The sequence below is a fragment of the Pygoscelis adeliae genome, unplaced genomic scaffold (assembly GCF_000699105.1).
Source record: "Pygoscelis adeliae isolate BGI_AS28 unplaced genomic scaffold, ASM69910v1 Scaffold567, whole genome shotgun sequence".
In the NCBI taxonomy this organism is placed as follows: Eukaryota; Metazoa; Chordata; class Aves; order Sphenisciformes; family Spheniscidae; genus Pygoscelis; species Pygoscelis adeliae.
In genome coordinates this window covers 177396-191246 of record NW_008825081.1, presented here as the reverse complement: position 1 = coordinate 191246, position 13851 = coordinate 177396, and the positions used below count along the sequence as shown (strand labels likewise).

Below are 13851 nucleotides of genomic sequence, written 5' to 3'. Positions count from 1 at the left end.
TACAGGCAAATAATCAGACACAAAAAACATTAACCAACTGTTCGGGCACAAACAGGAAAAAAAATTTTCAATTTTCTAACAGGGTGTGGTACTTATTTTCTCCCCTTTCCCAGGCAGGTCATTAGAAAGCTCTTTATAAAGGTTCTTTTACTTAGAGCTTTAAATGAAGATACTTAATTCACTGGGAGAAGAGATGGCACTTCAGGTACTCATGAAAGAAGCAACAAAATAAGCGTAGGAGTATGCCAAGGGAGTTGTTAAGAGAATGGTTCAAGAGGAGTAAAGGGGGTGGAAGTGTAGGAAGAGACAAGAACAGACGTAGGCTGAAACCTTAAGGGTTTGCATTAAGAAATGCAGACTCGATATAAAAGAAGTAAAAAGTCATGGGGGGATATGATATCTATCAGAGGAGCTACAGAGGAAGGCAGGAGTGGCGGCAACTTGGATGGACTTCACAAATCAATCAAGTAACCAGAAGAGGGAAAAAAAAGCTATTTTGCCTGTAGCAGCACTAAGGCAGAAAGATACTCAAACGTGACTAAAGAGATTAGAAGCAAGAAGAATAAAACCATCAGGTAAGTAGAGGTATCAAAATACGGAGTGAGAATTGCTCTCCAGTCACAAGCAAAAGTACAAACCACCTACTGAACACTGCTTCGGAAAAACATTTTAAAAGCAATTTTCTCTAGCAATTGAAAAGAAGGAAGAGAATGTACCTGTTGGGACTCTTGAATAAAAACATCGTAGGGAACAGTTTAATTAATCTCTTCTCTGTTTAAATAAACCCAAGCAACTGTTTTCTGACACATTACGGGCACAACCAAACATGGCAGTGGTCTACCCTTGAGCGTGTAAACTGGAAACCAGAAAGGAGGTGCGTGTTCCGGCAGCACGTTGAGCTGCGTGTAACCTCCTCTTACGCAGAAGCAGCGATGTGTTTAGGCTATGCTGCACCAAGTTAGAGACATGCTCTTTTACTGCCTCCATGAGGAGAGCCACGCACACTGTCACAGACCGTAAAATATTTTCTGGCCGACCACTTGCGGCCTGAATTTTAATATCCCCTAGGGATGCTGCCAGTGAATGGATTTCACAAAAGAGCAAAATAAATAGTATCAGTTTTAACAGCAACTGACTTGCAAAGTGTTATTTAGTTTACCGGGAAAAAGAAAACAACATATACCATTACTGTTAGCAATATATTGTATTTCAATCTTATTAGATGGAAAACCTTTAGGAAGAATTTTTATATGTAATACACACACCAATAAAACACATCTGGTGTGGGGAAGAGAGCAACCACCAACCAAAACACAGTATATCCTATAACAAACATGAGAAACCTTTTTCTTAGCAAAAAATGGCATCAAGTCCTTCATATTCTTCAGGCAATCTCTCTCTCTCTCTCTAGCAAACAGTCCGCCCACAAAAGGTCAGAATCTAGTCACACTATTCAGGAAAAAAAAACCATCAGTCAACTTACCGGGAAAGACATACACTACAATATGTTACAAAAATTCTTATCTAGGCCACTCCCTTCTCTCACAGAATCCTTGAGCCTGGAAGGGACCTCTTGAGACCACCCAGTCCAACCTTCTGCTCAAACAGAGCCACAGAGCAGGTCACCATATCCACCGAGTAATCAAAAAGAATAAAATATGCACATAAAAGTATTTCTTACCACATTTTAACTCACTTGAAGCATTATCAAATGGGGCACTACTTGCTTTATTTTTTTAAAAAAAAAGTATAAACAAAAGCAAAAAAATGGACTAAGTGCTACTTTTACCATGTGCTGGCCTGCAGGGAAGGCGTCCCTGCAGTGCCTGCAGATACAAACGCCTCAGATTCTAACACATCTTGAGAGGGACCCGTCTATGATTACAACCCAAGCAGGCCTGTGTTGTAATCAGGCCAGGCTTTTCTGTACTGAGCATGCACACTGGTATCACTTGTTGAAAAAGAAATGGGCTACAGGTGTGTTTGTAAGAGAGGTCACACAGAAGGCAATACTTCATAAGGTTTGAAGTATGGTTTATAGAAAATAAAGACTCACTTGCCACCCCAGATGCGATCCCGTAAAGCAGTCCTCCTCCATCTGTTTGCTGCTGAAAGACATGGGTGCCTGGAGGAGGCCTTCTTTCTTGTCTAATGAAATTATATAGTAAAGTTTTCACAAGTCTGCTGGTATATGGGAGACTGAAAGGAAAAAGAAAACAGCTTTAGTTGACTTACAACTTGCAAAATTTGGCACAACAAAGCCCAGGCAGGGTGCAAAGGCTGGCGTTTGGCGTTAAACGCAGACAGTAACTCTCCCAGTCTTGAGCAGACTGGAAAGGGAAAGAACGCCAAGGTCTTGCCCATGCAAAGCTGCACTGACTTCAGCAGGGCTCTGCAGGAGCACCTTCAACAGCAGGATCATCGAAACTACTTTTTGTTTTCTTTTTTCAATACTACTTTTAAATCAATCATTTAATTTGTGGCATCGTTGCATTCTTTTACCTCAAGACACAACTGGAAAAATATTTATGCAAGGGAAAGAAACATTATATTTGTTGCATTTTCGCTCCATGCTTTGGTTACATAGAACCGGTAACAATAATATTTCTCCACCCCCCCCCAATATTTTTGTCTGTGTGCACGGCTGGGGCCAATTTGCAAAGACCAATGAACCATCTGACCTCACATCAGTGACTGACAGGCGCACATAAAATGTGCTGGATTTAAATAAAAGGTTACAATATTTCCAAAACAGAGAAGGATTTCCACAGAAGCAAACAGTTGGTTCCCACTCCCACGTGGTATAGAGGTGAACAGACAGGGGCTGTGTTACGATGAACTCCAGCCCGCTCTAACCAGTACCCCTCCAACTCCTCACATTGCCCTAGATTCCCAGCCACCAAATTCCCACCCCTCTCTCCAGAAGCCAGGTACCTGCTACTCCCAACTCAGATCTCCTAGACCGCGTACTGCCTTTTCTCCCAAACGTGCCCTGTTTTGCCCCAAACCCTCACCTCCTTCGGTCCAGAGACTGAAGTACCACCAAACCCTACAAATACTGAGGCTCTGCCTCTACCCCGCTGCAGTTTCAGGCCGAAGTCTGCCCTGTGCTCCCTCTGCCCACATCCAAGACGAGCCTCCCTCCTTTCCCTGCGTGCCGCCCCGGAGCAGCAGCTCTCTCTTACATCTACTAGAAATTTCAGAGCACCAGACAACAGATACACTTCCCAAAAATCTGCCCGCATGGAATTTAGAGTTGAAAGAGGATGAATGGTAGCCTGACCGAAATGCGTAAAAGCCACCGTGACAAAGCATTTAAACAAAACAACTGACTCGCCAGAACAAGTGGTATTACTCATAGGACCGAGTTTACCACCTGCTAACTATTTCCACTGTTGCAGCTTAAAGCTCAACGCAGCACATATGTGCAGTCTTTCAAGGGGCTGCTATTTATTTGTCTCACAAGAAGGCTCATTAGCATTTCTGAGGTACAGGGGTTCCCTATGTTACAGGAAAAGACCCATACCTGAATCAAAAACCATCTTGAAAAGTAAAAGCTGCTTTCAGTTAATGAAATTACCCTCCAAAAACGAAAATGGCTTCCAAAATAGTTTCACTGAAGTCAGGGCTGCGAGATTTAAACCTGAAACCTTCCAACAGCCTTTACAGCTGTTTGCTTTTGTTTTCTTTTTCTTTTTTCCTTTCTTTTGCTTCTGTTTTCTTTTGAGCAGAACAAGTTTTCTTTCAAAACTGATTTCACTGTCTTTTGTTTTCGAGTACAAACAGTCTAAACAAGCGGTCAGAAGCATTGGCTTTGCCATTAGGTACCACCCCAGAACATGACATACCATCGCCCATGCATCAGGTATTTGTGAATGATGCTCTCTCGTAGAATTTCTTTATGGAATAATTGGCAGGAGAGGAAGACGATGAGAGTCGTCACAGCTTCCAAGGAAATGCTGTATGTAATATCTCTGCAGGAAAAAAAAGGAACATTTATAAAGATTAATCTACTGGGTGTGTTTACAAACTGACTTCCAAGAACACTTGGTAGCTTCACCTGAGGTTATACACTGTTCAGCACAGCAACTTTCAATTGGGAACACGTAAACAACAAATTCAAAAAACCCAGAATCTCTTCATACCAACAATGGGTTGTTTTTCTTAGACTTAACACATTTTGTTTTTCTATATGCCAAAGACTAGACAATATAAAAACACTGAAGTATTGCCCAGAACATTCCACGTGCAATTTTCAGACTACACTTCACTTTGAGAGAGATTATTTTTAAAGGCGTGTCCTTTGTCCTGTTAAATAAAATTGTCACAAAACCATCATTCTAAGCCAGGGAAATGCCCAGCTAGCCAAACATAGTTCCATCTGCCAGGAAAAGTGGATCCCTAAGAAAGGAATATAATACACAAAGGCTAGTTTAAGTGTAAGAAATGCTCAGGATATCAAGATACTACATACAGTTGTTCAGTGTTAAATGGTATTTTTGAGGTAACAGTGAAGCCTGAAGTTTCAAGACGTTACAGCCAATCCCAAAGAATGTGCTGTAATGATTAAATACTGGCACCAGACAGTTTAGCAAAGCTCATTAAGTTAAGGTGAATTAGGAAAGACTGTGCAGCAAAATGCATGAGAGAGATCTCCACTGTTTGGGAGATCTTGTGCTTTCTGTTCCCACCTCTGCCTATAATGACCTTGTTACATATCTTATTTTTAAAAGCGGGAGAAAAACGGCATTTGCCTCCTTAATCAGTAATAAATTGCAGACTACAAGAAACCTTCTAACACACAATGAAATAACTTGGACATGAACCAGTATCATTCTTGCTTTCAACCCAAGACCATTTTTACCTCCTCCAAAAGCAAGGAGATTCTTCCTTCGGTGCAACAGTACCATCCTGTAATCCATTAGAAAGATTGTTATTAAGTACCCTTAATGTTTTCCCCACTGTTACTATTTCATTTCCACAGTATGCTTCACAATCCAATATTGTTAAGCTATAACAGGTGCCCAGCATCAATTATCAAGGTTTTTTGACCTGGGACCTACTGGAAATTCAAAATCTATTTATCCTTGTCAAATTCAAAGATTTTATAGTATCTCTATTTAAAATAAAATTTTAAAAGATCAGCATCAATGTGTGTTTAAGCAGTGATGCTAAGCTCTTCTTTGGTACAACGTCACCTTCCAAAAAAATCTTATTCTTAACAGTTAAAACAAGTATAAACATACAACTAAGTGCTCTTTCAAATAATGATGACTTGAAAACTACAGTGCAACCTCTCTTGAAACAAAATAAGCTAACCACAGAAAAGACTGGCTGGAGTAAAACTCTTCATTAGCCTCAGGATCAGAACCGGTGTGGTCCTCACCAAAATGAAGAGGATTTCATTTCGAAGAAGTCCGTCTGATTTTTAACACGCTCAATTCCTTCAATATTCTCAAGTGTGCTGCTAGAAATGCTGTAAATAACATGCGTTACTGTAAAACACGAGGAAGAAGAGTTTCGTGCATCACGGTGTATAGACAGCTGAAGTTCGGCTCTTCTGCAGTAGCTCTAGGCCAGAGTTTCTGAGCAATGCGCGTGCCAGTTATTTGCTCAAAGTCAAGAGCAAACTGGAATCACAATTTCCTGGATTGCAGTCCACACAACCGCACTACCTCCGATACAAAAATGTTTTTGAAAGGGAAGGTTATGCAAGCTCCCTGCTTTTTTGTTTTTTTCCCCTCTCGCATCATTTAAGTATTTGAATCCGTAACATTTTAAGTTATACATCAGGAAGAGACGTACTGCTTAAATAACATTCTTCCTTAAAATCATCGAGTACATTTTAATTACTTTTAGTTTTCGTGAGTTACCTGACTTTTTGCCCACTACTGAGGAAGTTAGCCAGTGTAAATGCTGATCAGGCCAGAGGTTACACTGCGATCTGGCTCCACGGCAAATTCATCTCAGCCAGAAGCAAGGCTGAGCTAGGAACGGCTCCCGCTCCCTCTCCAAAACCGTGATGCTTTGCAATCTACTACCCACGTCCACCCCAAGCAAAGCAGGGAAGACCCGTATGTACTGATTATTAGAAGTTTAGCCGCCAGCAAAAAAAGAAAAAATTAAGAAATGTTCTTCTATCAAAATAAAAACAAGCTTGGAAAAAATACTTTTTAGCTACAGAAAAAAAAATAATAATCAGAAGCTTATCATTACCAAGGCTGAGAAGACAAGAATAATGTCTCCAACCCTGAGTTGATGAATGAAAAGGCTGACTCCGTGACATGCTACAACATCCAGAACAGCTGGGTCACTTTGCTGAGAGGAAACAAATTTCAGAGTCTTTTTCTCCATCTCAATCATTCATTTACTTATTTTTCTGACAAACCATACAAGTGGAATAGCAAATTGGAGGAGACGTTACAAAATTCTTTTCTATTTTTATAAGATTCAGTGTAAAGAAATAAACAAAGAGGTTACTGTAATGTATTAAGTAATTTTATTTTTTGGGGGGGGGGGGGAATCTGCTTTCAATACCCTTATATAACCCTGAAGGAGAAAAAATAGAAAGCAAGCTAAATTCATGCAGCTCCAGTTAGCAAGTTATTCTCATTTTCTTTCTACTCGAAACCCAGTTAGGGCACATTTAACCGCAGAAACATTCCACTCAACCTGTAGAATCTGTTCAAATTAAATCTGCTCTGACATAAACACAACCAGAGCCCTGATATCTGGGGTAACCCCTCAGCTACAGTCACCCTTAATTTATCAGCACAAGGATAAAGCTTCAGAGCAAAATTATTTTCTCCACCAAGGGTCAAATGTACAGTTTTCTGAAACTCAAGCATTTCTAAAGGGTCACAAGAACTACCAGGAACCTCTTTTAACTTCAAAGAAAATACTGTTTATTTATACTGAGAGACTATAGAATAGGGGGTTTTGTTTTTGAATTTTTTTTTTTTTTATTCAAAGCTATCGGTCATATAGAATGACTTTACATGGAATTTATGCTGATCTCCAACTTCCTCTGAAAACTGTTTGCTTGCAGATAAGGAGGAAACTAGAAATAATGAACTCATGTATCAATTACATGTCAAAATTATTTAGCTATTTATTTCAGAAAACCAGAACTGCATGATGTTTTGAGTTTCTGTGGCTTTTTTTTCCCTTTCCAAGTGTCCTATAAAACAGATGAAAAAAAATCCACTGAACTCAGATAAAGCTCATGTCCCAAGTAAATGGGCTTCACAGAGCAATGTACCAAAGCATACACAGGTCTTTTTTTCTTTTCTCCCTCTGGATTTTCTCATTTGGGGATTTCAATAGTTATTCTCACTTCATTTTTCCCTCTTTTTTTCTCTCTCCTTCCCACTGGAGGATATATTCCCGTATCAGGTAGACAAGCTAACAGGTATTATTCTTTTGTCCCTCTTAAGACGTACTTCTTTCATGGGGGAACAATCTGGCATTGACTGAACTCTAGAAATCATGGCAATCATTTCTCTCCCGCATTCGGGTTCTTTCCTTATTACTGGTAGCTGCCCTCCTCGGTATCACATTTCTTACGCCGTGACACAAAGCAAGCGCCTGTTTCTTTAACCAGATGGAACAGGTCCAGGGTCTTGCATGTGACACCCAAGTTAAAACTGACTTCTGGCAACAAACCTTATATATACACATTTAGTCTCTAAAGCAAAGACATATCTCATGTATCCGTGATTATCTTAAATTATGAGTTCTTCAGAGAATGACGACTTGAGCTCCAAAATGCAAGATTCCTAGATGCTAGCATAAAACAAATATGTGCATGTATTTAACACGCGTTTTAGTATCTACATTTCAATGAGAAACAGTTGATACGTCAATGGATTCCTTCCAAAAGCAATGATACCAGATCATTTCAACGAATGCTTTTAAATTAAACAACCATGTACAATTTGCATTATGGCAATCTTTAGACAGCAACTCATTAAAATCAAATGACAAAAATTCTAAGAAGTCAGCGACGCTTTCCATCTTAATCCCTTTTGTAAGGTAAATAGCAGAGATCCTGGGCTCCTCTTTGAGAGACCTATGGCCCCGGGAGTATTGCTTTAAAGCAGCACCGCATTTAGACTTTAAAGAAGTACTGCTTTAGAAGAAATTGCTAGAGAAACAAATTCTTCCAGGATACAACCTGGAAAGGATATCACTTCTCTTCGGGTCCTCCATCAAGAACATACATTTTTATTGATTTATTTTATTTATTAATTGCGGTGGCAGACTTGTAAACTCCATCGGAGCTATCAACCTGCAGGCGTTAGAGGCTGGAGAACCACACCAGACCACCTATCTGCGTATCACACCCTCACAAGGTTTTGTCTGCTTGAACTGGACCAAGATTTCACCTTACCCTTTTAACAGACACTTATTTCAAATATATCACAATGCTGATACTGTACTTAAAAAGTTCCAAATGTCTGAAAGAGAGGCCTATGGTCAAAACAGTACTCTTTAACAAAAATAAAAGATCTTCTTTGTGGTAAAACAGGAAAAGAGCACACACAAACAGCCAGTTAAGGCAACCTGCCTGAGCAATAACTCTTCCAACTGCAATAGCTTGAATGCTTGCCATTACCTGCACCCACAGACAAGCGCTCACGCTAGGTGGTACCACATAGCAAACAGACGCCGCACCATGACACACCACTAGGTTTCAAAGTAGATCTCTTCTGAGCTACAAAGAAAATGCTGGAGTCTGAAGCAGACCAAAACGTGAAGATCATAATAGCAAGGTCATCTGTCAATCATAGCCTGTGGGGAAAATACAAAAACCAAAATACTTGGTCTACGCCTGCAGACCCAAGTAAAAGCAATAGGAGCAGTTTGCAGGAGTCTGATGCTACCAGCAGCTTACCTATCCAAGCTGGTAAGGGGAGTGGTACTAGGGTAACTGCTGTTTCCAGATGATGCAATCGCCCCCCGCAGAACAAGAACTATGGGCCTGCTAAAACCTCAACTCCCCAGTGTCCTGGCATCTGCTTTTTCCACTCAAAGCCATGCGGATGACCTTCCATCAGCGTCAACTACCAAGAACTTCAACAGTCTACCTATGTGTCACCATCCTGCTGCTGCTGGCCTCTCTCCAATGCCAAGCACCGTTCACAGCTGCTTTCTGCGCTCACCACATCGTTCAGCTTTGTCCCCTGCCTGCAAGAGAGAGGTCTGTGGAAGAGGAACCAAGATGAAGCATAGAGGCAATACATAGGAAAACCTCAGCTAGGAACTCCAATTACCACTCTGAAGGCATTGTAAACACTTTAATTGCTCAAAGAAATGCAGCTATTTCTATATCCTAGCACACAGAGGCTGAAAGCTCTTAAATGATTTCACGCCTAAAGAGCAAACTGCCTGAACAGTCAGAAACAAAACTCTGAATTTCAACTCACACCACTAGACCAAGCCCCCTCCCTGCTTAAATATTTTCCTGAACTTTCACCCAGCCAGAGCTGTCTGCTCCGAGTATTAAAAGGTTAAAAGGTAACTCATTTTCTAATTTAAGGAGAGTTGCCAAAAGGGCTGATTCATACAAAAACTCTCAAATCATACAGGAACCAGGTTTCATTTCCCTGCTTCCTGAGGGCCCACCAGAAAGGTGAAAGAGGAGTCACCACAGAGAACAGGATCAGTTTTGAAAAGTGAAAAGCAAGTAGAATAGCTGGTTATCAGTCTCAGGATACAAGTACAACAACTCAAAGTGAACATAATCTTTCCTCTTGGAATCACGCCTAATTTTACACCCACCGATGGCAAATACGCACCGTGGCAGCCGATAATGTACTATGCTTATTACAGCTGACTCCAAGCATTTGGGAGATGTCCCAAAGGGGCACTCAAGAAACACCAACTGGAAGCAGAGAGCATTTCTGACATTTCCTACTGCATCTCCCCCGCACTGGGTATTCTTGACTGGGAGACAGAAGGAGAGTGAGAAAACAACCAAAGATGGAAATACTCTAGAGGGAGTATCTAAAGAATTAAAATGATAGTTGGATTCAAGACCCTTTATTCCCAGACCTGCTCCTAAACCATCTGAGACTACGTGGCTGTGTACCTTTTCACCTCACTGGCATTCAGTTCTTCCCTCTACAGATTAAAAACATTTTAGAAAGAGTCTAGGACTTTTAAATGTTGCACAGAGAATCTATATTCTTCTGTATTTACCTTTCACATCAACAAGTCCTGTTAGCAATACCCACTAAATCTACGTGAAAGACCTTACCTTTCGAACAACAAGAACACAAGAGAGCAGCCCAAATACTCATAAAAATGGACAGCTCAAACGACTGAGCTTGTGTAGCTTTCAACCCCCAGGGAAAAGGCAGCCACAGAGAAGATGACCCAGGTGCTCAAAAAGCTACTGTAGACCACTGCAGAGATCTGGACAGGGCCAGACCACAGGAATCACGTCCTGTGTTCCAGCTGTGCAGCCTGCGCGCAAGGCAGACCTGCTCCACAGTCTCTCTGTAACACCACTTCTCAAATGTGCTGGTTTCAAGGCGGAGCCATCTGGATGTAGTGGCAGCAATAATCTTCTTGGGTCTCATGCTTGCCTAGGCAATGGAGAAAAAAGGCTTATGCCTGTCAACCTGGTCGCTGTCACCGATTTGAAACAATCTGCAAACTCTTAAGGTCCCAAAAAGATATGCCTGACTTCAGTGCCTAGCTGTCTTTGCTGCCCAGACCAGAGACCATAGAACCATAGAATCATTAAGGTTGGAAAAGACCTCTAAGATCACAGAGTCCAACCGCCCAAACCCAAATACTAGCAAGCGGGTGTTTTTCAAGATGTATCCGGTACCTTTTGTGAAGACAGGACTGAAAACCGTGACAGAGAAAGCAGATTATTAGGAGCTTGAATATACAGCATGATGCATGAGAAACAGTACAGACCTCTGGTACTCTGCTCTGTGATTTGAAAGTCTGGTACAAGTTGAATCTAAGTTAAAGTTAGCCTAGTGAAAAGACAGGTCATTGGGCAACACCGATCTAAGTCTAAAATGAAAACTAAATTAGAATAGAATTAGAACAGAGAGAAGAATATGTGATACAGATAAAGGTTCTCCCGCTTAGGACCTTTCGACACTTAAGAGGCCACATATCTGCCATCAGAAAAGAGAAAAGGATGTAAGAGCGATGAAGAAAATCTTCCAAATAAATAAATATTTCTTTGCTGCACCACCACAAGGTGCAGCAGCAAATAAAACTCCCTTTATACTCATCAGTTCCCTCCTACACAGAGCACAATAATTTGAATTAAACTTCGAGGCTCTTCGAAGTGCAGCAATACAAATCTCTTTCGGTTTGGATATTTTTGCTAGCTTCAACCTAAGTTTCAACAGATGAAAGTTTCCCTTTGATGATTAGGCAAAGTTGCCAAAAATGCTGAAGTCAAATAGCTCTTCAAATCCTGGAGCTACTACAATCTTGATAAAAGTTCCTTGAACAGTTCTTTTCTAAAAAGCACTATTCTGACCCATTGTTTTGAAAGTAACAAAAAAATTAAAATATAACACTCCTGAAATAGGAGAGAAAACAGTTCTTAACTTCTTCACTACTCACAATTAGCAAGGAAAAAAGCCTAAGCGTTTCTCATCATCTGTACGTGGCATTGTTCCTACGCAGCACTGATTCCGCAGAGCTTTATAATCAATTATGTCGCCCTTCTTCCTTCTACAGTCAACTTTTAAGCTCCCAGGAAACGTAGCGAGCATCCTTAAATGAGTCAAAACATTGTTAACATTTAAATTGGGAAATAACTAAGATCGCAACCTAAACCAATTGTAACTACAGAAAATAATGGAATGTAATAGCAATATCAACTAACAACTTCCACTGGCACCACAGGGTGCTACTTAACAGTGATTTAACTAGATCGCGGTATTTCATTTGTCCTCCATGTGCATTTATAGTTTTTAATGAAGTGAAAATGTACTGATAACAAACAGATGTTCAGTTATGTATACCAGCTCTTAACAAGCTGTTGAAAGAAGCCTTTAGAATTTTAAGCTTTGGGAGCTCTATCTTGCAACAAAATGTTAGTAACGGTTTCTACATAAAAGTCATACAGTTAAATACTGAAGTTGCATCTTTTTGCTGACTACGCAGTTTTAATCATTAACATACACTCTTGAGTGCTAACATTAACAAAACCAAAGAAAAAGCAGAGTATCCGTAACATACCCAAGGGGGCCATAAATCAAACAGCAACACACCGTAACACAAGTATTATAAGGGATTGCACAAGCCTAATTCTTGAAAAGCAATAATGCTGTAGTTTGGATAAAATTTCTTAAAATTAAATATTAATATGTGAAATCTTTTTCCTTGGCATTTTGTACAATGCAGCAGAGCCCAGTTTTCAAAAAGGGTAATTCAAGATCTTTTTAATAACTCTCAGACACAGAGCCACGATGCTGCAGAGTCCCATGGTCCCTACTATGACCTGTTTTAGCTATGCTGAGTGTTAACTGCCGTAAAGCGCATTTGCCTTTCCCAGTACAAACTAACTTTGAGAAACAGTTTCTTAAATTCTTCGTAGACAATTCTGAGACACTCCTAGGTATGCTCTGCTGTACCTCTCTGCAGCCTTTCCCACCAAAAATCAACACATTTTGGTCCTTCAGTTATATTTCATAGTGAGGGATATGGAGAGGTGGGTTACATACAGACTTACCATTTGTCACCTTCCCCATCTTACACCTTTCCTTATTAATTTTGAGCTAGACTGCCCACCTGCATTTTCCAAGTATGTCTGTAGGTTATCCTGTAGGCAGACATGAGCTCATTCTGCCAAGGCTTCGAGTAGAGCAAGCCCAGAGGTGAGCAAGCTCTGGAAAGACTTGAGCCGCCTTCATGAACTCGGTGCCCGTGCCAAGCCCGGAGTCTCATGCTTGCTCTTGGTCAGGCTGGAACATGGGTTAAGATTACGTACCTGCCTGCAAAATGCCACACACAGGTGTCCTAAGCTCTCCTCCCAACAGACCCTGACTTCTTACATATATATATCTCTTCACAACGTGATACTCAACTGTGAAGAATAATAAAATATTTCTCACTTCTCCGTAACAGAATCTACACAGCTTCATCCAGCAATGCTCTCCACTCTTCAGTAACACATTTGCAAAAAAACCGTTAAGACAGCACATCTGAAATTATACATAGAGAGGGGAAAAAAAGTATAGTACCTCTGAAGTGTACTGCTTTCACCAAAAAGCACCTGACATGACTTTTAGAACAATTTCAAAAGCAAAGAGTGCAGGACTGTTGCACAGCTACCTCTGCTCCTGCATTTTGGACACAGAGATGGTCTTCAATGCTTTAAAAATAATCTTAGTATTTCAGAGAAGGAGAAAAAAAAAAGAAGCTTAAACTGGGGTGTAGAGAAGCAATATATTTAGACAGCAGCTGCCAGCTGTATCCACTCCTTCATGAAACTGCATCTACAGAACCCAAGGGACACAGTAATTGTGACAATCCTCTGTTAAGGCTATTGAATGCTCCTAACAAAAACTTTGCTATTCTGAATGACGACGCTTCAAAGACAAGCTCAGCATGGAGATTTTAATGGCCTGTCACAACAAAAATTCATCTCTAATAGCAGCTTTACAGACAGATACTCTGTCAGCAGCGCCACTGCAAGCTGCCAGAGCTGCCTGTCCTCTAGCAAGTGATCCTAAGTCCTGCTACAAAAATCATTACAAGTTTGAGTATTCCGTGTATTCCACTCAGACAATCTATTCCTTCCCAAAATTCACATACTAGGCCTGTAATTTTCTTGCTTTATTCCAGCTAAAGACAGAAATTAACTAC

General features: G+C 40.6%; 1 protein-coding gene across 1 annotated transcript in view; it reads right to left on the bottom strand.

Annotated features, from left to right (window-relative positions):
• Window positions 1-13851, bottom strand: part of DYM (dymeclin) — a 215601-nt gene that overhangs the window by 176691 nt on the left and 25059 nt on the right. Inside the window, exons 7-8 of the mRNA XM_009326968.1 lie at window positions 3849-3974; window positions 2057-2199 (exon numbers count right to left, since the gene is read on the bottom strand). Coding sequence (XP_009325243.1) covers window positions 2057-2199; window positions 3849-3974 — 269 coding nt within the window. The remainder of the gene's footprint in view (window positions 1-2056; window positions 2200-3848; window positions 3975-13851) is intronic.